We start from the raw sequence: 26,788 nt of genomic DNA on the forward strand, positions 1-26,788 counted from the left end.
ATATATACAGACTTGGCATTTAATATGGAATATTTTTCTTGTGGGGGTGAACTTACTTTTCAAGATGTCTTAGAACCAAAAGTTCATTGGAATTATGTTGAAATTATTCTAGATTTTGTTAATGTGACATTTAAAAGAAACAAAAACCACATTTGACATTTCGAAGCAAATAAATTGATCTTTGAAAGTGATGTAAACTGATATCGAACTCAATTCACGGACAGTACTGTGTTAAACTTCTATACGTTTTCCAAAAGTATCTCTTTATTTTGCACATTAGCCAAAAGAAATTTCAACAAAAACAAAAGTTAAATCATGACTGGGATTACGGACAGTAAAATTACAGTTCAGTACTTTGTGTAACCCCCACAAGCATTCAGGAGAACACGTACACGTCGATGCATGCCGTTCATGAGATTTGCCAAGGTTTGGACAGGAATCGCTTGCCATGCAGTGACAATAGCCTGCTGCAATTCACGCACAGAGGTCGGCTGCTGGTCCAAGTTGTCGATTTGACGCGTTAATTCTGCCCACAAGTTCTCTATCGGATTCATATCCGGGGACATGGTAGGCCACTCCATATGATCTACACCACGGTCAGCAAGAAAGTGTTGGATCATGTGAGCATGACGAGGCCGTGCATTGTCATCTTGGAAGACAAAGTTTCCTCAAAAGGCTGCACGAACAAATGGAAGCAATGTTTCTTCCAGAATGACCCTGTACATGAACTGGTTCAGGTTTCCATTCAGAACAACCAGGTCAGTTTTGCCCCTGCATGAAAAGCAGCCCAAACGGTCACCTCAACACCTCCAGCTTGGACTCTTGGCACTATACAATCTTCGTTGTGGGCTTCATGCACTTGTCTGCGCACTCCGACACGGCCATCTTGACGATGGACCAGAAATCTAGACTCGTCACTGAAGGTCACGTGATTCCAGTGTCCTGGCTGCCATTGGCGGTGCTCTCTGGCCCACTGCAATCGGCTCTGGCTGTGTTGTCTGGTCACGCGTGGCTTTCTCAGGGGATGCCTGGCACGATAGCCTGCTTGAACCAGTCGTTGGTTGACTAGCCTTCTGGACACAGGCACATTTGTCAGTTGCTGCCACTCAGCCCTAAGCCGATTAGCTGACTTGGTACGGCCATTGCAGACTAACCAGTGCAGCTGGCGATCATCTCTCCTTGTGGTTCTACGTGGACGTCCTGGCCTCGGTATTGGAGTAGGGACACCCCTCTGAGCATTTCGTTTTAGGATCTTTGACACCTGACCTTGAGTGATGCCATACTGCCGATCAATAGCACGCTGTTTCATGCCAGAATTTCGTAAAGCCACCACTCCATGACAAACAGCATTGTCAAGTTGACGGACCATCTCCAGAGGAAGCGGCAATAACTTTTGTAGACGTGCAGCAGTTGTTTCCCACTAATACAGAATGCAACAACCCTTATATACCTGATTGTGAAGCCAATCATCAAATTTACCTGGCCGTACATTTGTTCACGCCACCTGTGATATAATCCTGATATTGACTTCTTGCTGCGACAGACAATCAGTGACATGGTTCTTTCAACAAATAAATCACCGAAGGGTAAAAGAAACTCACCAGATTGATATACTGAGTTCAGAAAGTAAACCCAAGTCAAGAAAAAAAAAATATTCCATATTAAATGCCAAGTCTGTATATACATATATACTGTATGTATATATATATATATACTGTATATATATACTGTATATATATATATATATATATATATATATATATATATATATATATATATATATATATAAATATAAATATATATATATATATAATATATATATATATATATATATATATATATATATATATATATATATATATATATACACAGTCATGTGAAAAAGTCTAGTACACCCCATGTAAAATTTTGACTTTTTCAACATATTTCAACATACAGCGATTTGATCTTCATTTCAACAATATTGATAAAGGTGATATAATATAACAAATATCATGAAACATTTACATTTTGTTGTCCATTGTATAATTTAAATAAACATAAATGCAAATTTCGCAGTTGGAAAAAGTAAGTACACCCTTGGCTCTAATAGGTGGTATTGCCCCCTTTGGCAGAAACAACCTGAAGTAGGCGTTTCTTATAACTGTCTACCAGTCTGACATCGACTGGGAGAATTTTTTGCCGACTCCTCCATGCAGAATTCTTTCAGCTGTGCGATGTTTGAGGGGTTTCTTGCATGCACAGCTCGTTTCAAATCCCCCCACAACATCTCGATGGGATTTAGATCTGGGCTTTGACTTACCCATTCCAGAACCCTCCATTTCTTTCTTTTCAGCCATTCCTTGGTGAATTTACTGGTATGTTTCGGGTCATTGTCATGTTGCAAGGTCCATCTTCGGTTGAGATTCAACTTTCCGACAGATGGCCTCACATTATCCTCAAGCACCCTCTGGTACAATTAAGAATTCATCGTGGATTCTATGATGGTGAGCTGCCCAGGCCCTGATGCAGCAAAGCTGCCCCAAACCATAATATTTCCACCACCATGCTTTACAGTTGGTATCAGGTTTCTGTGGTCAAATGCTGTCTTTGGTTTTCGCCAAACATGTCTTCTGGTACTGTGGCCAAATAGCTCTACCTTTGACTCATCTGTCCAGAGCACATTGTTCCAGAAGTGCTGGTCTTTGCCTAGGTGTTCATTGGCAAACTTTAGTCTTGCCCTGATGTTCTTTCTGGACAGCAAAGGTTTCCTCCTGGCACACCTCCCATATAGATCAAATTTAAGCAGCCTCTTTCTAATGGTAGACTCGTGCACTTTGACATCAACAGTGGCAAGAGCTACCTGTAGGTCCCGTGATGACATTCTGGGGTTCTTCGAGACTTCTTTCAGCATCTTGCGGTCTGCTCTCGGGCTGAACTTGCTGGGGCGGCCTGGCCTGAACAAGTTGGCAGTTGTTTGGAATCTTCTCTACTTGTAGATGATCTTCCGGACAGTCGAATGATTGATTTCAAATTGTTTGGAGATCTTTTTAAATCCCTTCCCAGACTCGTAGGCATCTATAACCTTCTTTCTGAAGGCATCAGAGAGCTCTTTTGATCTAAGCATGGTGACGCCGCACACTTCAACAACAAAGAGCAAACCAAACTAAATGTCTGAGGTTTAAATAAGACAGGTTCCTCCAAGATCCTCTCCAACGATGTTCTAATCATTTGCAGCTGAGCTGGTGCACCTGATTCTAATTTTAGGTATTTGAAGTAGTGGTAAATGTCAAGGTGTACTTACTTTTTCCACATGCAAAATTTGCATTTATGTTTATTTAAATTATACAATGGACTGCAAAATGTAAATGTTTCATGATATTTGTTATATTATATCACCTTTATCTATCAGTATTGTTGAAATGAAGATCAAATAGCTGTATGTTGAAATATGTTGAAAAAGTCAAAACTTTACATGGGGTGTACTTACTTTTTCACGAGACTGTATATTCTCCGCCAGTCAGTTCCCCTGTCTCTCTGCCCCTCCGTCTCTCTGCCCCTCCGTCTCTCTGCCGCTCCGTCTCTCTGCCCCTCCGTCTCTCTGCCCCTCCGTCTCTCTGCCCCTCCGTCTCTCTGCCCCTCCGTCTCTTTGCCCCTCCGTCTCTCTGCCCCTCCGTCTCTCTGCCCCTCCGTCTCTCTGCCCCTCCGTCTCTCTGCCCCTCCGTCTCTCTGCCCCTCCGCCCCTCCGTCTCTCCGCCCCTCTGTCGCTCCGCTCCTCTGCTCCTCCATCTCTCTGCCCCTCCACCTCTCCGTATCTCTGCCCCTCCACCTCTCCGTATCTCTGCCCCTCCATCTCTCCACCCCCTCTGCCCCTCGGTCTCTCCGCTCCTCCGCTCCTGTCTCTCTGCTCCTCTGTCTGTCCGCTCCTCTGCCCCTCCATTCTTCTTCCCCTCCGTCTCTCTGCCCGTCTACTCCTCTGCCCCTCTTCTCTCTGTGCTTCTCCGTCCCTCTTCCGCTCTGTCCCTCCACCTCTCTGCCCCTCCGTCTCTCTGCCCCTCCATCCCTCTGCCCCTCCGCCCCTCTGTCTCTCCGCTCCTCTGCCCCTCCACGTCTCCGTATCTCTGCCCTTCCATCTCTCTGCCCCTCCACCTCTCTGTCTCCCCCCCCTCCGTCTCTCTGCCCCTCTGCCCCTCGGTCTCTCCGCCCCTCTGCCCCTCGGTCTCCTCCGCTCCTCTGCCTCTCCGCTCCTCTGCCCCTCCGCTCCTGTCCCTCTGCTCCTCCATCTCTCCCCCCCTCCACCTCTCCGCCCCTCTGTCGGTCTCTCTCCACCCCTCTGCCCCCCGGTCTCTCCGCTCCTCTGCCCCTCCGTTCCTCTTCCCCTCCGTCTCTCTGCCCCTCCGCCCCTCTACTCCTCTTCTCTCTGTGCTTCTCCGTCCCTCTTCCGCTCCGTCCCTCCGTCTCTCTGCTCCGCTGCCTCTCTGCCTCTCTGCCCCTCCGTCTCTCTGCTCCGCTGCCTCTCCGTATCTCTGCTCCTCAGTCTCTCTGCTCCTCAGTCTCTCTGCCCCTCAGTTTCTGTCTCTCCATTCGGGCTTCAAAGGAAATCGCCACCGTTTTCTTTGCTCCATGGCAGTTCTGAGGCCTTACAGGTCTCTGGTAGGCCTATACATTTGAAAACTGAACAACATGTCTTCTCTCACCAAATTAAAGTACCGTTTTGAAGAAACAAAGGTACATTTTTATTACAACTCATTTGGAGGAAACGAGCTAATGCACGTTTTGTTTGCAGCGATCACGGCAGTGGTCTATCGTACACCGCCAAAAGAAGGTACAAGTATCCTCCACTTAACGAAGATTCGCAACAACGAATGATTTCATTTAGGCATATTCATTCGCTCCATTGAAGGAGCCGTCAGTGTCTGTGTCTGGTGATTTTGTTTGATTTTGCAATGTCATTTCCAATGAAAAGTTGAAAAGTACGATGTGTTTTTTTTTCCACCGATCAACTTTTCAGGATGAAAGGGTTAAAAAATAACCATCTCCTCCACCACTTCCTGCCGCCACCTTCTCATATGAAAACTTCGACTCAAGATTGTTTTGGTAAGTGTTACAACTAAATTAACTTTATTATTGTATTAACAACACCAGTATCCCTGGTGTTGGGCTAGCGGCTAGGGTGCCAGCTTAGGATCCTAGGATCCTGGGTTCGAATCCCGGTCGATCGCTGAATTAACGCCAGGGGGGTTGACTCAGCCTGACATCCTTCCGAGGTTGGCAAATTGAGTACCAGTTCACTGGTAATTCCCTGCTTGTCGTAAAAGGCAACAAACAGGGTTGGCGGCAGGAAGGGCATCCGGCCGTAAAACATTGCTTCAAAAAGGGGACCAAAAAACAACAACAACCACGGTCCCCGAAAAGGCCAACCCCCGCTTTGCAGGGAAAAATGGCCTCTTCCCGGTCGATTAAAGTACCGTTTTCGCAAGTTCCTTCCGCAAGGACAGGTGGTTATATTGTGTTACTGTCTTTTTTATTAGGTAAATAATAACATTATAAAGTCACGTGCCACTAAAACCATCGTTATACCAAGCAGATGGCTTTGCTTTCATTCCGAAAAGTCATGGTTAGGAAACGAAGTGTAATTTTTCCATTATAAATAATGGATAACGAAGGTTCGCATAATGAGGGGTTATAAAGGTGCGTAACCCCTTCATTAAGTGGGGGATACCTGTGCATTATTATAATGCAGAGGAAGAAAATAGTGTAGTCTTTAATTAAAATAAATAAATAAATAAATACTAAAATTAAGTTAACTTTCGGTTTTCCGCCTTATTTTTCAAGGCTGAATAGTGCGCAAGGACAGGATTCAGAAAGAAACCGTATTTCACATGTGCATGGACATGTAATACACATACTATGTGGAGTAAATAAACATCAGAGGTGATGAAAGACCAGAGAGGAAGTTGAAATTTGAATTTGTACACTAAATACACTGAATCTTGTGGTGAGGACCTGAAACAACTTGCCTTCGCCTCCTGGAAGGCAAATCAAACTGAAGGAAAAATCTCAGTTCCTTCCACAAGGTTGTTTGTGAAATGTCTGCGTACGTAATAAGCAGGTGGCCGGAAAAATTCCTGAGAGAGATTTTTTTTTTCTTATTTCAGATTTACTCATTGATCATTGATGTTTTTCAAAGTTAGATGAAATGTTCATGTTTATGGAGAACGTGATGCGATGATCCGCCGGAAGGGAGTGGAGGAGTGAGGACGAAGAAGAGCGAGGATGAAGAAGAGCGAGGACGAAGAAGAGCGAGGGAAGATCTGTTTGCCAGAGTTATGCTAAAGTGACACAAAATACACCAGGATAATTTTTTAGGGACTTGGTAACCGAACACCCCTGAAGAAGAAGAAGAAACCCCCAAGGATCTCCTCCTTTGGTATCCATGGAAATCTCCACGCATGGCTGGCGGACTTCCTCTCTAGTCATAGTCAACGTGTGGCCCTGAATGGGTTTCTCTCATCTCCTCTTCCTGTTCAGGCTGGAGTTCCCCAAGGCAGTGTTCTGGGCCCTGTGCTTTTTCTGGTCTTCATCAATGATCTCTCTGACTCTTGAAAATCCTCTCTATCTCTTTGCTGATGACTCTACTCTCTGTCGCTCCATTCCTCATCCCTCAGATCGGCAGTCTGCAGCCTCCTCACTCTCTGAAGACCTGGACAAAATCACAGACTGGGCAAACAAGTGGAACATGTCTTTCAATCCTGACAAATCTCACACTCTTACGATGTCTCTCCGAAAAGACCGACTGGACAACCCTCTCATCCACTTTCTGAATAATCCTCTCCAAGAAGTTCTGTCACTCAAGCTTTTGGGTCTCACTATCTGCCATGATCTTTCATCGGAAAACCACATTTCAAATCTGGCCTCCAAAGCCAGTCACCGACTGGGCATCCTCCCTCGTGCGAAGTCCTTCCTTGGCACACCTGAGCTCCTCACCACATACAAGGCTTTCATCCGCAGCTCAATGGAATACTGCTCTCCCCTCTGGGCTGGTGCTCCTGCCTCAAACCTAGATCGTCTTCACGCTGTTGAAACCAAAGCGTTCAGAATCATTGGAATCTCCCGCGATGAAGCTAACTCCAAGGGCCTTTCACTCACTCACCGCAGGCAGGTTGGTGGTCTTTCCGTCTTCTACCGACTCCTCTCTGGCTTTGCCCCCCCCCCCCCCAGGTTTCTCTGGATTGTGTCCCCCAAATATTCCTACAGGTCGCACAAGATCTGCCTGCAACCCTGTTATGGTTAAACTGCCAAAATCAAGACTCTCTGCTCACCTTCACACCTTCATTCCTCTTTTCTCCCGTCTCTGGAACAAACTCCCTCACTCTCTTCAATCCCACTCCACTCTCCAGGTCTTTAAAACAGCTGTTCACCACCATCTCTTATCTTCCACCATCCAAAAGCTTGATCTTTTCTACCCCCGCTAATTTCACCCCAAATCCACTTTTTTGAAATACCAACTTCTGTCCTGGAAGTCCTTGGTGTCCTTGTGTTTTATACTTCTCCCACCCACCCCCCCCCCCCCCTTCCCACGCCTCCTCCCCCCAAGCCCTCTCCCTCCCACACATCTCCCTGCTCTCAAATGTTGTGTTTGTGTGCTTCCCCTTCTCCCCATCTTGTCTTCCGCTCCCTCTTTTTATATATTTTGCTTGTCTGTTTGATTTGTTTGTGAAATAAATGTTAGCTCTTTCACGAGCCTCGATTCTGCATACAAAAACAAACAAACGTTTTCATTTCAACAAAAATAATCACGATTAATATTTGAAGTCTTTTATTACGCTTGTCGGCGTTTTGTTTGCTACACAATGGCGAAAAAAGTTACTGTGGTTTTTGCTGGACAAAAGGGTGTAATGTACGTACACTGTCCACATTACTTTTCCCGTGGACTTTTCTATTTGAACTGTGGTATCTTGAGCATCGCATTTGGTACTCCCATTTCCAACGGAGCTTGGCTCATGCGTCACCACTTACCTACTGGTCAGATATCTATACATAAAGCTCATTCAAACCACTGACTGACTCACATTAATGTTCGGTACCTTCTGGATGATGTAGAAAGGTGAAATTTGGCATGCCGACGGACATTGAAGCTGACACACCGGAAAAAAAAAATTCGTCGGAAAGTGTCCTTTCCCTGTCTGCTCCCTCCTCTTCTTGTACTTGCCTGTATCCTACCAACATTATCTCTTACCAGCGTCCCACTCCATGTCCCCTCCCTACTACCCCCATTTCATCACTACCTTCCCCCTATCCTCCTCCCTCATCCCTCTCCAAAACTCCCCCCTCACCCCTACCCTTCAAAACTCCCCCCCTCACCACTCCCCTTCAAATCTCCCCGGCACCCCTACCCCCAAATCTCCCTCCTTATCCCTCCCCTTACCCCTACCCCCAAATCTCCCTCCTTATCCCTCCCTTCAAAACTCCCCCCTCACCACTCCCCTTCAAATCTCCCCGGCACCCCTACCCCCAAATCTCCCTCCCCTTACCCCTACCCTCAAATCTCCCTCCTTATCCCTCCCCTTCAAAACTCTCCCCTCACCACTCCCCTTCAAATCTCCCCTCTCACCCCTCCCTCAAAGTTTCTCCTCAACTCATCCACAAAGCTGCCTCCACACATTTGAGCTGCCTCCAGACTCCAGACATCCACAAACAAGACATATGAACAAAAATAATTAATCAAACAATTCCGGAAGCGGTCGCAGTTGGTGGTAAAGCTTCTTCTTCTTCTTCTTGAACGTCATCATGCTCAACTCAGAAACGTGATCAACGGCACATTCACCAGCATATATTCAACGATAAGGTAAAATGACGATTTCACATTTGTGATGGATTCTGATTTGGATGTAATTGCTTTCCTCCCCCCAACTCCTGGCAACGCCAGGTACTCCGGTCGTACCATACAAAGGGGCCTTTCCTATGCCCCTGGCATTTTCCCCAATAATATGTATATTCTCCCCCAGTCGTTCTGTCTGTCTGTCTGTCTGTGCAGGGAGGAGCATTGCTGGCATGACTCCACCCACAAACAGACAAAGACAGACAAAGACAAGCAGGGGTGAAAACGATATCTGTCCAACTTTTGTGGCAGAGGTAAAAATAAAAGTTGGGTTTAACTGCAACAAAATGATAACGACAATGACAATTTCTTACCAATGTCACACTCTGGAATGAGAGATTCTATTGGTGGATCCATTTCATTGCCTTTGAGGAGGTAGTTTTTAAGCTGATTGAGGAATTGTCGGACGGCTTGCAGCAGGTCTGTACTGGTGTGGAAGTTGTCACTGTTTTCCTGCACACAAATCCACACAACTGTTAAACATGTCGCAGCTCACAATCCTCACCAAACCAGAAAGAACTACAATGGCACTCACTCAGTAGAGCACATACCTCCGCCAGTTTGAACAGTTTATGTTTTGTTTTCCACTAGTAGGCCGGATCTGGATTCGGACCTGAACCAAAATCTAATCGGTTTGTTCTTGTCGTCTAACCAACTCATCCACCAAGTTTTGTCATAACTTGTCCATAACTTTTTTAAATATCATGCTATGTATCGCTTTTCGCCTGATCTCACAATGGTGAAGCATCACTTAGAAAATTAAATTATTCTCGTATCCGGATGCATATTCGGATCTTCTTCAAAATGGAATCGATTCGTCCTTATCACATATCGAACCTGTCCACTAAATTTCGTCCGAATCCGTCCGCAATTTTTTGTGATATCCTGTTCACAAACAGACAAACAAAGACAGGGGTGAAAACACAACCGTCGACCACCTAAGTAAATTAGCTTTCCAAACAAATAAACCGATTACTAACTTTCCAACGAAATAAATTATTAGCTTTCCAAACAAATAAATTGTTAATTAACTTTCCAACTAAATAAATTGTTATTAGCTTTCCAAACAAATAAATTGAGTATTAGCTTTCCAACTAAATATATAGATAATTAGCTTTCCAAACAAATAAATTGATTATTAACTTTCCAACTAAATAAATTGTTATTAGCTTTCCAAACAAATAAATTGAGTATTAGCTTTCCAACTAAATATATAGATAATTAGCTTTCCAAACAAATAAATTGATTATTAACTTTCCAACTAAATAAATTGTTATTAGCTTTCCAAACAAATAAATTGATTATTAGCTTTCCAACTAAATAAATTGATTATTAGCTTTGAAAACAAATAAACCGATTACTAACTTTCCAACTAAATAAATTGTTATTAGCTTTCCAAACAAATAAGCCGATTACTAACTTTCCAACTAAATAAATTATCAGCTTTCCAAACAAATAAACCGATTACTAACTTTCCAACTAAATAAATTATCAGCTTTCCAAACAAATAAACCGATTACTAACTTTCCAACTAAATAAATTATTAGCTTTCCAAACAAATAAACCGATTACTAACTTTCCAACTAAATAAATTGTTATTAGCTTTCCAAATAAATAAAACAATTACTAACTTTCCAACTAAATAAATTGTTATTAGCTTTCCAAACAAATAAACCGATTACTAACTTTCCAACTAAATAAATTGTTATTAGCTTTCCAAACAAATAAACCAATTACTAACTTTCCAACTAAATAAATTGTTATTAGCTTTCCAAATAAATAAATTGAGTATTAGCTTTCCAACTAAATATATAGATAATTAGCTTTCCAAACAAATAAATTGATTATTAACTTTCCAACTAAATAAATTGTTATTAGCTTTCCAAACAAATAAATTGATTATTAACTTTCCAACTAAATAAATTGATTATTAGCTTTGTAAACAAATAAACCGATTACTAACTTTCCAACTAAATAAATAGATTTTTTACCTTTCCAACTAAATAAATTGATTATTAGCTTTCAACCAAATAAATCGATTATTAGCTTTGTAAAACAAATAAGTTAATTTTTAGCTTTCCAACTAAATAAATAGATTATTAGCTTTGTAAAACAAATAAGTTAATTTTTACCTTTCCAACTAAATAAATAGATTATTGGCTTTGTAAAACAAATAGGTTAATTTTTACCTTTCCAACCAAATAAATAGATCTTTTTACCTTTCCAACTACATAAATCGATTATTGGCTTTGTAAAACAAAGAAATCGATTAATTAGCTTTCCAACCAAATAAATTGATTGTTAGCTTTCAACCAAATAAATCGATTATTAGCTTTGTAAAGCAAATAAGTTAATTTTTACCTTTCCAACCAAATAAATCGATTATTAGCTTTGTAAAACAAATAAGTTAATTTTTACCTTTCCAACTAAATAAATAGATTATTAGCTTTGCAAAACAAATAAGTTGATTTTTAGCTTTCCAACTAAATAAATAGATTTTTCTACCTTTCCAACTACATAAATCGATTATATTGGCTATTTCCACAATAAATGGTCATTTTGACGGACCCTACTTTGAAGTGTATTTTTGACTGGATATGTTGGTCAAATAATGTGAGCTAAATTCTGTTTGAGAGCACATGTAATAAAGTTATAATGGAAATAAAATCATCGCCGAGTAGTGCCTCGTTTCATTTGTGTGGGAGTGTATTGTATGAAAGAGTGTGATACAGAAAGCACTTTTTGTGTACTGTTGTATTGTACATCATATGTTCATGTCTCTCAGGTTGGCCCTGTTTGAAATCTGGGTGATAATTATTTTAGTTATTGTTGAACACTATGGTCAGTTCTTTCAATTCAGTTCGAGTTCAATCTATTTCTGTTTCATAGTTTTTTTTGGAGAGACCGCAAAACTTCATTACCCATGTAACACATTGGACAGATCGTAGTGCCGAGATCCCCATGGAACTCGCGATTGTTTTGTGATGCTGGTAGTGGGTAAGCGAGGTTTGCTAAGAAACCGTGTTTCAATGGATTGTGCAGTGGTGCTCACCATGCTTACCGATTTGGGAATGACATATTACCCACGTAACAATTTGACGGACAACACACTTACGAATTAGTAACATTTTATTCATTAGTATTTACAAAGTAGGCCTTATTTGACATTTGTGAACGGAAGGTATAAGCACCCCTGCATATTTTGTTGCAAGCATAAAATGTGTACATCTTCCGACTATTTTACAACTCTGCTGTCTTACTCACGCAATATTTTGACGGACATGCGTTACGTGGGTAATGAAGTTTTGCGGTCTCTCCAAAAAAAACTATGAAAGAAATAGGTTGAACTCTAACTGAATTGAAAGAACTGACCGTAGTGTTCAACAATAACTAAAATAATTATCACCCACATTTCAAACAGGGCCAACCTGAGAGACATGAACATGATGTACAATACAACAGTGCACAAAAAGTGCTTTCTGTATCACACTCTTTCATACAATACACTCCCACACAAATGAAATGAGGCACTACTCGGCGATGATTTTATTTCCATTATAACTTTATTACATGTGCTCTCAAACAGAATTTAGCTCCCATTATTTGACCAACATATCCAGTCAAGAATACACTTCAAAGTAGGGTCCGTCAAAATGACCATTTATTGTGGAAATAGCCTATTAGCTTTGTAAAACAAATAAATCGATTATTAGCTTTCCAACCAAATAAATTGATTATTAGCTTTCAACCAAATAAATCGATTGTTAGCTTTGTAAAACAAATAAGTTAATTTTTACCTTTCCAACCAAATAAATAGATTATTAGTTTTGTAAAACAAATAAGTTGATTTTTACCTTTTTTTTTTTTTTTTTTTTTTGTATACAAGATCGAGGCTCGTGAAAGAGCGAACATTAATCACACAGAAAGACAAACAGACACACAAAACAAATAACATCGGGATAGGTAGACAAGATGGGGAGAGAGGGGGAAGGACCCAAACACAACATTTGAGAGCAGGGACCGAGAGACATGGAGACATCGAGAGAACTGTGGGAGGGAGAGGGCTTTGGGGGGAAGGCATGGGAAGGGGTGGGGGGGTGGGAGAGGTATAAAACATATGGACACTGCCAAGACTTCCAGGAAAGAAGTTGGAATTTCAAACAAGGTGGATCTGGGGTGAATTAGTGGGGGTAGAAAAGATCAAGGTTTTGGATGGGGGAAGATAAGAGATGGTGGTGAACAGCTGTTTTGAAGACCTGGAGGGAGGAGTGTGATTGAAGTGAGTGTGGGAGTTTGTTCCAGAGGCGGGAGAAAAGAGGAATGAAAGAGTGAAGGTGAGCAGAGAGCCGAGATTTCGGCAGTTTAACCATCAGAGGGTGGCTGGCAGATCTTGTGCGACCTGTAGGAATATTTGGGGGACAGAGCACAGAGAGAGCTGGGGGAGCAAGGCCGGAGAGGAGTCGGTAGAAGACAGAAAGACCACCTACCTGCCTGCGGTGAGTGAGTGAAAGGCCCTCAGAGATAGCTTCATCGCGGGAGATTCCAATGATTCTGAAAGCTTTGGATTCAACAGCGTGAAGCCGAGCCAGGTGTGAGGCAGGAGCACCAGCCCATAGGGGAGAACAGTATTCCATTGAGCTGCGGATGAAAGCCTTGTATGTGGTGAGGAGCTCAGGTGTGCCTAGGAAGGACTTCGCACGACGGAGGATGCCCAGTCGGTGACTGGCTTTGGAGGCCAGCTTGGAAATGTGGTTTTCCCAAGAAAGATCATGGCAGATGGTGAGACCCAAAAGCTTGAGCGACAGAACTTCTTGGAGAGGATTGTTGAGAAAGTAGATGGGAGGGTTGTCCAGTCGATCTTTTCGGAGGGACATAGTAAGAGTGTGAGATTTGTCAGGATTGAAAGACATGTTCCACATGTTTGACCAGTCTGTGATTTTGTCCAGGTCTTCAGAGAGTGAGGAGGCTGCAGACTGCCGATCTGAGGGAAGAGGAATGGAGCGGCAGAGAGTGGAGTCATCAGCAAAGAGATACAGAGGATTTTCCAGAGAGTCGGAGAGATCATTGATAAAGACCAGAAAAAGCACAGGGCCCAGCACACTGCCTTGGGGAACTCCAGCCTGAACGGGAAGGGGAGATGAGAGAAATCCATTCAGGGCCACACGTTGACTACGACCAGAGAGGAAGTCCGCAAGCCATGCATGGAGATTTCCATGGATACCATAGGAGGAGAGTTTGGTGAGCAGAGCTGGGTGCCAGACCGTATCGAAGGCACGTGATATGTCAAGGGAGACAGCTCTGATTTCCTGTTTGGCATTGAGGACCTCCATCCATTGTTGAGACAGCAGAAGCAGCATGTCCAGAGTAGAGTGACCTGGTCTGAAACCAAATTGATGATCAGAGATCAAGCCATTGGAGAAGAGGAAAGATTTCATATCCGAAGCAATGATGGATTCCATGACTTTGCTGATAATTGGGAGCAGGCTGATTGGTCTGTAGTTGCAAGGATCTGTTTTTGCACCTTTTTTGTGTAAAGCGGTAATGTTTGCTGATTTCCAGGATGCTGGCAGATGACCTTGGGCAAAAGATAGGGTGAAAAGAACAGAGAGAGGGTGAGATAGAGCGGCAGAGCAGGATTTTAGGACCCGTGGGCTGATGCCATCTGGTCCAGTTGCAGAATCAGAGTCGAGGTTTGACAAAAACTCCTCCACCTTGTCAGGAGAGAAGGTCACAGAGTCCAGGAGCAGTTTGGTTCGACTGGGAAAGGTGGGAACAGAGAGAGATGGGTTTGGGACTAAGGATTTTGAGGCACACACAGAGTTGAGGCATTCGGCTTTGTCACGTGCGATGTCAACTGTGTGGCCATTTGAGGTAAGGGAGGGGATGGAGGGGGAACAAACACCAGAAACGGATTTGACCAGACGCCACCAGGATTTGGAGGAAGGAGACAGGTTTGAGAGTTCATTCTTGAGTGAGGAGAGATAGTGCTTCCTGGCACTCCTGAGGGTAGACACACACTTGTTCCGAGCTTGGTGGAAGGAACTGAGATTTCCTTCAGTTGGATTAGCCTTCCAAGAGGCAAAGGCAAGTTGTTTCAGGGCAACTGCCTCACCACAAGATTCAGTGTACCATGGACGGGAGGAAGGGTAAGACAACTGAAGGCGAGATGGGATAAATCTGTGCATGAGAGAGATCAGTTTGCTTTGGAAGAATTCCCAGGAAGAATTGATGTCAGAGGCAGTGGAGATGGGAGACCAATCCAGACGATTGATGGCTGCTTGAAGACCGTCCCAGTCGGCCTGAGTGAAATGCCAGACTCGTCGACGCTGAGGAGGCTCTCTGAGAATGGCCAGAGAGATGTCCACTTTGACAAGCACATGATCAGAAGAACCGATTGGAGCAGAAGAAGAGCAGCAGACATTAGCAGGGAAGTTAGTCATAACCAAGTCTAGAAGAGAAGATACTCCATTGGCTGAGATCCGGGTTGGGAAATTGACAGATTGTGTCAATCCCAGTGAGTCACAGAAGTCCTTTGCTGAGGTGCCATGACTGGTGAGAGAGGAACCCACACCCAACCAGGTGGCATGATGACAATTGAAGTCACCACATATGAGGAAGAGAGAGTTGGGATGAGTGGATAGAAGTTGGTCCATGTTGTCAGACAGTGAAATGTAGATGGAGTCATCACTGTTTGGGGGACGGTACAGAACACATATGAACAAAAGGTGGGAGCGGAGAGGAAGCCGTAGCCAGAGGTACTCCTGGGGGTGAGGAGGAGAGAGGGCAGTGCAAGGAGAGTGAGGAAGAGAGTTTTTGATAAAGATAGCCACCCCACCACCAGGCCGAGGCTCAGGTCTATCATACCGGAGGAGGGAGTAACCAGGAAGAGATATTAAGGAATCAGAGACATCTTGAAGGAGGAAAGTCTCTGTTAAGCAGATCAAGTCTGGATTGTCAGAAGCAACCTGTATGGAGAGATCAGTCAGGTTTGAGCGAAGGCCCCGGATGTTTGAGGTTCATACCGTTAATGAAGAGAGAGGGGGAGCATCGGGTACAGGACAGGGGAGGGGAGGAGTAGGGTAAGATGAAGGATGAGAGGGGGAGGTAGAGAGAGCAGTTGTTAGTGTGTCAGCGATTGCAGAAGAGTTCCAAGAAAGGGAAGGATGAGGAGGATGAAAGGTTTGAAGGTGAAGGGATGAGGCACAGTGAGGGGTTGTTTGAGGGGGGGCAGAGGAAAGAAGAAGGTTGGGGGGGGTGGAGGTATGAGATAGAAGGGAGACGAAGTGGGGAGGAGGCAGCTTTGAGGAGGAGGGGGGAGGAGGGAGAATTGGAGAGGAATGGTATGGGGGGAGATTTGAATGGGAGGGGTTGGGGGGGAGTTTTGAAGGGGAGGAGTGAGGGGGGAGTTTAGGAGGGGAAGGGCAAGGGGGGAGTTCAGGAGTGGAAGGGCAAGGGGGGAGTTCAGGAGTGGAGGGGTAGGGGGGGAGTTTAAGAGTGGCGGGGCAAGGAGGGAGTTTAGGAGTGTAGGTGCAAGGGGAGGGATTTGGATGGGAGGGGCAAGAGGGGAGTTTAGAAAGTGGATGATTAATGAAAGACGAACATTGAAAACAAATTGGGTTTGTTGTGATTTTCAAGTTAGCAATCCGGTTCAGAATGATGGAGGAGGGATGGAATGAATGTGAATTTAGACCATGTAGTGAGGGAGACGTATAAGATATTGAATTTCTTTTTTTTGAGGTGGAATGAGTTGGAGAGGAAATTGAGAAAAGCCTTTTAAATAGGAAGAAAAACAGCGTGTTGTAAAATACCACTGAGTAAAACACTGAAGGGGAAAGGTTATACATATTTAAATAATATTTAAACAGAACCGTGAACAATCTTATGTGCACAAAAATACCAACGGGGGGAGAGCCGAGAGGGACCACCACGAGTCACGTGAAGGGCAAACGGTGGATGGCAAGGAGTTCATTAGTACATTATTACCTTTCCAACTAAATAAACAGATTATTGGCTTTGTAAAACAAATAAGTTGATTTTTAGTACATTATTACCTTTACAACTAAATAAACAGATTATTGGCTTTGTAAAACAAATAAGTTGATTTTTAGCTTTCCAACTAAATGAATAGATTTATTAGCTTTGTAAAACAAATAAGTTGATTTTTGGCTTACCAACTAAATAAATAGATTATTAGCTTTGTAAAACAAATAAGTTAATTTTTACCTTTCCAACCAAATAAACAGATTATTGGCTTTGTAAAACAAATAAGTTGATTTTTAGCTTTCCAACTAAATGAATAGATTATTAGCTTTGTAAAACAAATAAGTTGATTTTTAGCTTTCCAACTAAATAAATAGATTATTAGCTTTGTACAGACTTGGCATTTAATATGGAATATTTTTTTTGTGGGGTGAACGTACTTTTCAAGATGACTTAGAACCAAAAGTTCATTGGAATTATGTTGAAATTATTCTAGATTTTGTTAATGTGACCTTTAAAAGAAACAAAAACCACATTTGACATTTCAAAACAAATAAATTGATCCTTGAAAGTGATGTAAACTGATATCAAACTCAATTCATGGACAGTACTGTGTTAAACTTCTGTGCGTTTTCCAGATGTATCTCTTTATTTTGCACATTAGCCAATTTTTTTTTTAACAAAAACAAAAGTTAAATTACGACAGGGATTACGGACAGTAAAATTACAGTTCAGTACTTCGTGTAACCCCCACGAGCATTCAGGAGAGCACGTACATGTTGAGGCATGCTGTTCACGAGATTTGCCAAGGTTTGGACAGGAATCGCTTGCCATGCAGTGACAATAGCCTGCTGCAATTCACGCACAGAGGTCGGCTGCTGGTCCAAGTGGTCGATTTGACACGTTAATTCTGCCCACAGGTTCTCTATCGGATTCATATCCGGGGACATGGCAGGCCACTCCATATGCTCTACACCACGCTCAGCAAGAAAGTGTTGGATCATGCGAGCACGATGGGGCCGTGCATTGTTATCTTGGAAGACAAAGTTTCCTCAAAAGGCTGCATGAGCAAATGGAAGCAATGTTTCTTCCAGAATGGCCCTGGACTATTGGACTGGTTCAGGTTTCCATTCAGAACAACCAGGTCAGTTTTGCCCCCTGCATGAAAAGCAGCCCAAACGGTCACCCCACCACCTCCAGCTTGGACTCTTGGCACTATACAATCTTTGTTGTAGGCTTCATGCACTTGTCTGCGCACTCGGACGTGGCCATCTTGACGAAAGACCAGAAATCTAGACTCGTCACTGAAGATCACGTGATTCCAGTGTCCTGGCTGCCATTGACGGTGCTCTCTGGCCCACTGCAATCGGCGCTGGCGGTGTTGTCTGGTCAGGCGTGGCTTTCTCAGGGGACGCCTGGCACGATAGCCTGCTTGAAACAGTCGTTGGTTGACTAGCCTTCTGGATACAGGCACATTTGTCAGTTGCTGCCACTCAGCCCTAAGCCGATTAGCTGACTTGGTACGGCCATTGCGGTCTAACCGATGCAGTTGGCGATCATCCCTGCTTGTGGTTCTGCGGGGACGTCCTGGCCTCGGTATTGGAGTAGGCACACCCCTCTGAGCATTTCGTTTCAGGATCTTTGACACCTGACCTTGAGTGCTGCCATACTGCCGAGCAATAGCACGCCGTTTCATGCCGTAATTTCGTAAAGCCACCACTCCATGACAAACAGCATTGTCGAGTTGACGGACCATCTCCAGAGGAAGCGGCAATAACTTTTGGAGACATGCAGCAGTTGTTTTCCACTAATACAGAATGCAACAACCTTTGTATACCCGACTGTGAAGCCGATCATCAAATGCACCTGTCCGTACATTTTGCCACGCCACCTGTGATATAATCCTGTTGTTGACTTCTTGCTGTGACAGACAATCAGTGACATGGTTCTTTTAACAAATAAATCACCGAAGTGTAAAAGAAACTCACCAGATTGATATACTGAGTTAAGAAAGTAAACCCAAGTCAAAAAATATATATATATTCCATATTAAATGCCAAGTCTGTAAAACAAATAAGTTGATTTTTAGCTTTCCAACTAAATAAATAGATTTTTAGCTTTCCAACTAAATAAATAGATTATTAGCTTTGTAAAACAAATAAATCGATTATTAGCTTTCCAACTAAATAAATAGATTTTTTACCTTTTCAACTACATAAATCGATTATTAGCTTTGTAAACACATTTCAACAAATAAATCGATTATTAGCTTTCCAACCAAATAAATTGATTATTAGCTTTCAACGAAATAAATAGATTGTTAGCTTTGTAAAACAAATAAGTTAATTTTTACCTTTCCAACTAAAGAAATCGATTATTAGCTTTGTAAAACAAATAAGTTAATTTTTACCTTTTCAACCAAAGAAATAGATTATTAGCTTTGTAAAACAAATAAATTAATTTTTACCTTTCCAACCAAATAAAGACATTATTAGCTTTGTAAAACAAATACATTAATTTTTACCTTTCGAACTAAATAAATAGATTATTAGCTTTGTAAAACAAATAAGTTGATTTTTAGCTTTCCAACTAAATTTTCAACAACACTCCCGGTGGGTACCCCGGTTTAGAATAGGTACAACGTATCCCCTGCGCATCGTAGGAGGCGACTAAGGGTTGGCGTCAGGAAGGGCATCCGGCCATAAAAAAAACATTGCCTCGAACAGGGAACCACGATTGTCATGGGGCCCGCAAGGCTAGCCCCCGCTCTAGCAGGGAAAATGGCCTCAAAACGATAATTCATATTCATTCATTCATTCAACTATATAAATAGATTTTTTACCTTTCCAACTACATAAATCGATTATTAGCTTTGTAAAACAAATAAATCGATCATTAGCTTTCCAACCAAATAAATAGATTATTAGCTTTCAACCAAATAAATCGATTTTTAGCTTTGTAAAACAAATAAGTTAATTTTTACCTTTCCAACTAAATAAATAGTTTATTAGCTTTGTAAAACAAATAAGTTGATTTTTAGTTTACCAACTAAATAAATAGATTATTAGCTTTGTAAAACAAATAAGTTAATTTTTACCTTTCCAACTAAATAAACAGATTATTGGCTTTGTAAAACAAATAAGTTGATTTTTAGCTTTCCAACTAAATGAATAGATTATTTGCTTTGTAAAACAAATAAGTTGATTTTTAGCTTTCCAACTAAATAAATCGATTATTAGCTTTGTAAAACAAATAAATCGATTATAAGCTTTCCAACTAAATAAATAGATTTTTTACCTTTCCAACTACATAAATCGATTATTAGCTTTGTAAAACAAATAAATCGATTATTAGCTTTCCAACCAAATAAATTGATTATTAGCTTTCAACCAAATAAATCGATTCACTTCCAACCAAATAAATGGATTAGCTTCCCAACCAAATTAATCAATTATTACTTTTCCTACTTTGGACCCTGGGGTGTTGGGCTAGCGGCGAGGGTGCCGGCTTAGGATCCTAGGATCCTGGGTTCGAATCTCGGTCGATCGCTGAATTAACGCCAGGGGGGTTCACTCAGCCTGTCATCCTTCCGAGGTCGGCTAATTGAGTACCAGTTCACTGGAAATTCCCTATTTGTCGTTAAAGGCGGCAAAAAGGGTTGGCGTCAGGAAGGGCATCCGGCCGTAAAACATTGCTTCAAAAAGGGGACCAAAAAAACAACAACAACCACGGTTCCTGAAAAAGGCCAACCCCCGCTTTGTGGGGAAAAATGGCCTCGAAAGGTGGTTATTTTTTTTTAATTTAACCAAATAAATTGATTCACTTCCAACCAAATAAATGGATTAGCTTCCCAACCAAATTAATCAATTATTACTTTTCCTACTAAATAAATTGAAATAATTACTATTACTATTGATACATTGATTCGCTTCCAGCCAAATAAATTATTTATCAGTTTTCCAAGCAAATAAATATATTCGCTTTCAAACGGTACCATTTTATTTTTCTATGATAGCGGGAAACTTTTAGAATAAAACTTTTAGAATGAAGAGAAGAGAAGAGAAAACGCTGAACCCGTGACATACACAGACACACGTACGTACACACCTCATTTTAGTTATAGATGGTCGAAACTAAAAGTAGGAAATAAAATAACTTAAATGGTGATTAATCCACCTTGGAGGGAAGAGAAGCTGACGTTTTTGGATTTACCACTTACCAGAGCAAGAGAGAAAAGAAATCGGGTGGGGGTTGGTGAAAATAGACTTCCACAAATGACACAATCACCTACATGCGTGGGAATGGTGGATACCGATAGGACAGAACTGTGCACGTCATGTGTGACGTGTTGGTGGAGAGAGGACGAAAATCAAGAAGAAATAGAAGAAGAAGAAACGAAAGGGTAGCGCGTTTGAATGACGAGAAGTTAAAATAACGGATTTATTCCTGTGATAAATTAAGTGATTGTGTGGACAGTTTATCAAAAAAAAGTAGAATAAAAGGGAAATTTGCACGAATTACTTCATTTAACTTGAACTCTAGGAACTCACCTGGATGTACACGATGTAGTCTTGGACCAAGGAGCCAAAATAGTTGTGCCGATCTTGTGCGAGCTCACACACTTTCCGTATAACACGTTTCTCAGGTGTCAGCAGCAGCTGCAGGACCTCACTGACCTTACGGATACTTGAGCGTACCTTTTCCTGAAAGTCAAAAGCATTTGAACGATGTAATCTTGGAGGTCGGCATGCTCCATTCTCAGATTCTTCAGTTGCTTCCAAAATTTCCTCTTCAATCATGTCCTCTTCCTCCTCAATACTGCTCAACGACGACGAGTCGAGTTCGGGGATAGAGGGAACTGCGCCAGAATCAAAGTCAAAAAGCCTCGGCTCATTACTGAGTTGGCGAGGTAGGGTTCTTCCAAGGTGAGCTTCAGCCAATGCCATTATGTCTTCATCTGATGAATCTTCTTCTTGGTTTGTGTTCAGGGGGTGTTTGTAGTGACTGTAATCATTGGCAGACTTGACCAAAGCTGAAAAGCTCTTTAAACAGCTTCCTGCTTTTGAAGATAACCTCGGAGAGATAACTTCAGAGTTGATATTGTTGCTTTTCGTGCTCATGGAATTTTGCTTCTTCAGCCGAGGTGGAGGAACCGGCTTATCTACCTTGGCCTTCAGGGTATCATACATCGAGTCATTGGAACTGGAGTCAAAATCATTTCCCATTCCTTGGCCTTTCCCAGTCTCTGGCCTTGCATCCATATCTCCAATCGGCTTGGTCACTTCAGCCGAGATTAAATTGGCCTGCGAATTTCTACGAGGTTGCGGCACAGGTGGGGGTGGGCGTGGTGGAGGTGACAGATTCGTAAGGGTCTTTTCAGTGGACACACGCAGCCTTCTCATGCTGCGCCTGCTCCAGGCACGGCGTAACATGGTTTCATCAGCATGCTCTTCCAGGAATAGTGGGTTTATGAAGCAAAGTGCATCGCCGCTAGCCTGTGGGATGGCTATCGAACCGGGAGCACGGGTCTTCACCTCATCAATATCGTTTTTAACATTTTCGGCAGCAGACCCACACCCTGAATCCTCCCAACCATGACGCTTGTTTTTTGAGGAATTCCAAAACTCTGGTCGGACACACAGACGAAAAAGAAATATATGAATTCACGTTGAAAGAAAAATACAGAACATTATTGAACCAATATTGGTTATTGCGTTCATTGCTTAGTACAAGGAAATACAACATGCCCAATTTATCTCAAAACAAACCAGGCATGTTGACAAGTTAAATAAACACTCAAGTTGAACAAGCCTCACCGATTCCCAAATGTGAGATAGCTTCAATTTCTTGGTGTGACCGAGCTGTTTGGAAGGCAAAGGGAAGTCGCAAGGTGGAAGGCAGCACATCCCTGATGAGAGAAAATCCACTTTTAATGAAGAATAATTCCACATAGAAGAAAACACAACCGACATAAGTATAACGACATTATCGCTAATCACAAGCATAACCAATTTGAGAATGGACACCCAAAAAGTTATGGGACATTTAATTTACCAGAACGGCCGGCACGCTGTAGAGTGCATGCCTCTGCCAAGCTGAACAGTTTACATTTTGTATCCCACTGATAGGCCAGATCTGGATCAGGACCTGAACCAAAATCTAATTGGCTTATTCGTGTCATCGACACAACTCATCCACCAAGTTTTGTCATAATTCCTCCACAACCTTTTGAAATATCATGCCATGTATCGTCTTCGGCACCCATCTCTAAATGGTGAAGAATCACTTAAGAAATATTCGGATCCTGATCTACAGGGTGTCCACAAAGTCGCGCATTGTGGGAAATTATTTAATTAATTATTTATAATAGGAAAATTAAATTATTTAACTTCAACAATTACCCGGGTATTAGGCTGGGCCAAATCAGGGGTGATTTTCAATTTTTCATACTACAAGGTTGTAATTTACCTAAAAGTTGTGGCTGGGTAACAGAAACAAAACCATGAAATTGTTTTTCAAAAATATTGACGTCTTACGGTAAAACAGCCCGTTACCATAGCAACCGTTACAGACGACTCAAAAAATTCTTAAAATCGATGATTTCTCAGGCTGTGTGTGACCCCCAGAGTTGATTCTGGTACCAAAAGATTCAGAATTGAAAGCCAAGGATGATTGGATAGCTTAACAATGTCTGTGACACAATTCAATACAACTTCTATCCCAAAAACTCATTTTTATCTCAAATTTAAGGCATTTGTTTGAAAAAAAAATGAAAATTTTGCTTTTTAATCATAGGATAATCATTAATCAGAGCTATAGTCAAATTAAATGTACTTTAAATTAACTTTTGTCATTGATTAAGCTTTTTTGTCTCAAATTTAAGGTCTGACATTGAACATTGATAACAAAATAAAAAACCTAGTCCCAATTGTAATCAATAGAGGCCAATGACTTCTTAGTCACAACCTCAGTGGATGTTGCCAGTCCATGCAGCTTCTCCCTGACGCCCTTCACAACCCTGTATAGAGCCTGGAGCTGCGCCTCAGATTTGGGGGCCTTGTTAGTGTTCAAATCTGTGGTGAGTCCAAGTGTCCGCTCTGCTGCGTCATTGACAACTGGGAGTTTGGCCACAACTTCCTTGCCATGACGATAGCTGTCTGAGGTGGGCCACTGTGCAACGGGGAGCTTGACAAAACTGGAGTCAATACCCAAGAGTTCAAACATGCTCCAAGAGTCGTAACCAACAAAGTCTTTGAGGGCTTTACTCCCCAATTGCTGTGAGGCTGGCATCTCCTGTATCATGTTATGTGCAGTCCCATGGTACCTGAGCATAGCCCTTCTCATAGTCTGCTTGTCAGATGACGTTCTGTCCGAGAAGAGTGCCAAAGAGACCAATCTCTCTGAGAGGTACCACAAATGGTTTTGTAGCTTCTCTCGGGCCACAGTCACAAAGGACAGAAATTTGGCAGGCCACTTTGTTGGATTCTTTGCGATACTGGCCTCAGCCTTGAGGAGGTTCTTCATCAGGTACATGTCGTTAGATGGTGCATCTGCAGCACTGGTACATGTCAACCACGCTTTAGTGTAGAAGACTGACATGAATGCAGCGAGACTGGTTATGTCTTCCAGCTCTTCGGGTGTGTAGATATCTCCCAGCTGCCAACGGAAGAGTGCCACCTTTATAGTGTATAAAGTCTTGCTCATCCAACGGGCGTGGTGAAATGCCCCAGGAGCTTTGATAGTGATGGTCCTCATACCATCAGGGACAGTCCCTCCAAGAAACAGCAGTGTGAGGTGTGCCAGCTCCAGGTCGTCGTGTCGAAGAGTCTCCTTTGTGCTATTGTCCATCCACGTCTGAAGGAAGGTGATGGTGGCATGTACATGGCCAGCCAGCTCTCTCTGTTGAGCAGACACCTCAACCAATGTGTAGTTGCCCTGCTCCAATTCACTCCAAGTGTTGAGCAGTCGCTTGAACAGCTGTTCATTAGGTCCTGTGGTGGGGCCATACACTATTGAGCAAGACGCCCTTCCAACCAATTCGTGGATGTGGTGCCGACACGCCAGTTGCAGAAGACTCCTGCCAAACTCAGTCTCCAGTCTTACTACGACTCCACTCTTGACCCCAGAGTTCACTGCCGTTGTATCGAAGACAAGAGCGCCTATCCTTGATGTGTGCAAGAGCGCCTTGAACGCCCTGATGAATGGTTACAGTAACAACCGAAAGCAGGCATTAAAATTAATGATTGTAAGCTGCTTTTGTTAACTTTTTTTTATTGAAATGAAGATGGCCAAATTTAAACAACGTTATAACAGTTATAAAAACTGGACAATACAAGGTTGTAAAAGACAATTTAAAGTAAATTTAATCTGATTAATGGTTATCCTATGATTAAAAAGCAAAATTTTCAATTTTTTTCCATAAATATGCTTGAAATTTCAGACAAAAATCAGTTTTTTGGATAAAAGTGGTATTGAATTGTGTCACAGACATTGTTAAGCTATCCAATCATCCTTGGCTTTCAATTCTGCATCTTTTGGTACCAGAATCAACTCTGGGGGTCAAACACAGCTTGAGAAATCGTCAATTTAGGCATTTTTTGAGTCGTCTGTAACTGTTGCTATGGTAACGGGCTGTCTGACCGTAAAACGTCAATATTTTTGAATTTTTTTTTCATGATGTTGTTCCTGATACTCACTCACAACTTTTAGGTAAATTACATTGAATTAGGAAAATCACCTCCGATTTGGCCCAGCCTACCGGGTATGTTGAAAAACATTCAGAGAAACCTGTGTTTCTGTTTACAAAGATGTTTTTAAATTTGTGGGACACATTTCGAACAACTGATGCAGCCAACCTTACAAATAAATGCTTTGCCTATGATGCGCGACTTTGTGGACACCCTGTATATAAATTATAGTATGCGGATCCACATCCATATAAATTATAGTATCCAGATCCGAATCTATATAAATTATATTATCCAGATCTGGATCTATATAAATTATATTATCCAGATCTGCATCTATATAAATTATATTATCCAGATCTGCATCTATATAAATTATAGTATCCAGATCCGGATCTATATAAATTACATTATCCAGATCTGGATCTATATTAATTATAGTATCCAGATCCGGATCTATATAAATTATATTATCCAGACCTGCATCTATATAAATTATAGTATCCAGATCCGGATCTATATAAATTACATTATCCAGATCCGGATCTATATAAATTCTAGTATCCGGATCCGCATCTATATAAATTATAGTATCCAGATCCGGATCTATATAAATTAGATCATCCAGATCTGGATCTATATAAATTATATCATCCAGATCTCGATCTATATAAATTATATTATCCAGATCTGGATCTATATAAATTATAGTATCCAGCTCCAGATCTATATAAATTACATGATCCAGATCTGGATCTATATTAATTATAGCACCGATATAAATTATAGTATCCAGATCCGGATCTATATAAATTATAGCATCTGGATCCGGATATATAAAAATTACATTATCCAGATCTGGATCTATATAAATTTTAGTATCCAGATCCGGATCTATATAAATTACATGATCCAGATCTGGATCTATATTAATTATAGCACCGAAATAAATTACAGTATCCAGATCCGGATCTATATAAATTATAGCATCTGGATCCGGATCTATATAAATTATCGTATCGATATAAAATATAGTATGTATATGCATTATCGTATCCGGATCTTTATAAATTATAGTATCCGGATCTATATAAATTATAGTATCTATTTAAATTATAGTATCCGGATCCGGATCTATTTAAATTATAGTATCTATAAAAATTATAGTATCCGGATCTATATAAATTATAGTATTTATATAAATTATAGTATCCGGATACAGATCTTCACCAAAATCGAATCAATTCGTCCTTGTCACACA

At 41.8% G+C, this 26,788-nt stretch overlaps 1 protein-coding gene across 2 annotated transcripts in view; it reads right to left on the minus strand.

The window, feature by feature from the left end:
• Positions 1-26,788, minus strand: part of RIN2 (Ras and Rab interactor 2) — a 157,463-nt gene that overhangs the window by 36,544 nt on the left and 94,131 nt on the right. For both annotated transcript variants that reach the window (XM_068130089.2, XM_068130090.2), the window contains 3 exons: positions 22,657-22,748; positions 21,391-22,466; positions 9,175-9,313 (listed from right to left, as the gene is read on the minus strand). In XM_068130089.2, coding sequence (XP_067986190.2) covers positions 9,175-9,313; positions 21,391-22,466; positions 22,657-22,748 — 1,307 coding nt within the window. The remainder of the gene's footprint in view (positions 1-9,174; positions 9,314-21,390; positions 22,467-22,656; positions 22,749-26,788) is intronic.

This window comes from Myxine glutinosa, chromosome 11 (genome assembly GCF_964187855.1).
Source record: "Myxine glutinosa chromosome 11, kmMyxGlut1.1, whole genome shotgun sequence".
Lineage (NCBI taxonomy): Eukaryota > Metazoa > Chordata > Myxini > Myxiniformes > Myxinidae > Myxine > Myxine glutinosa.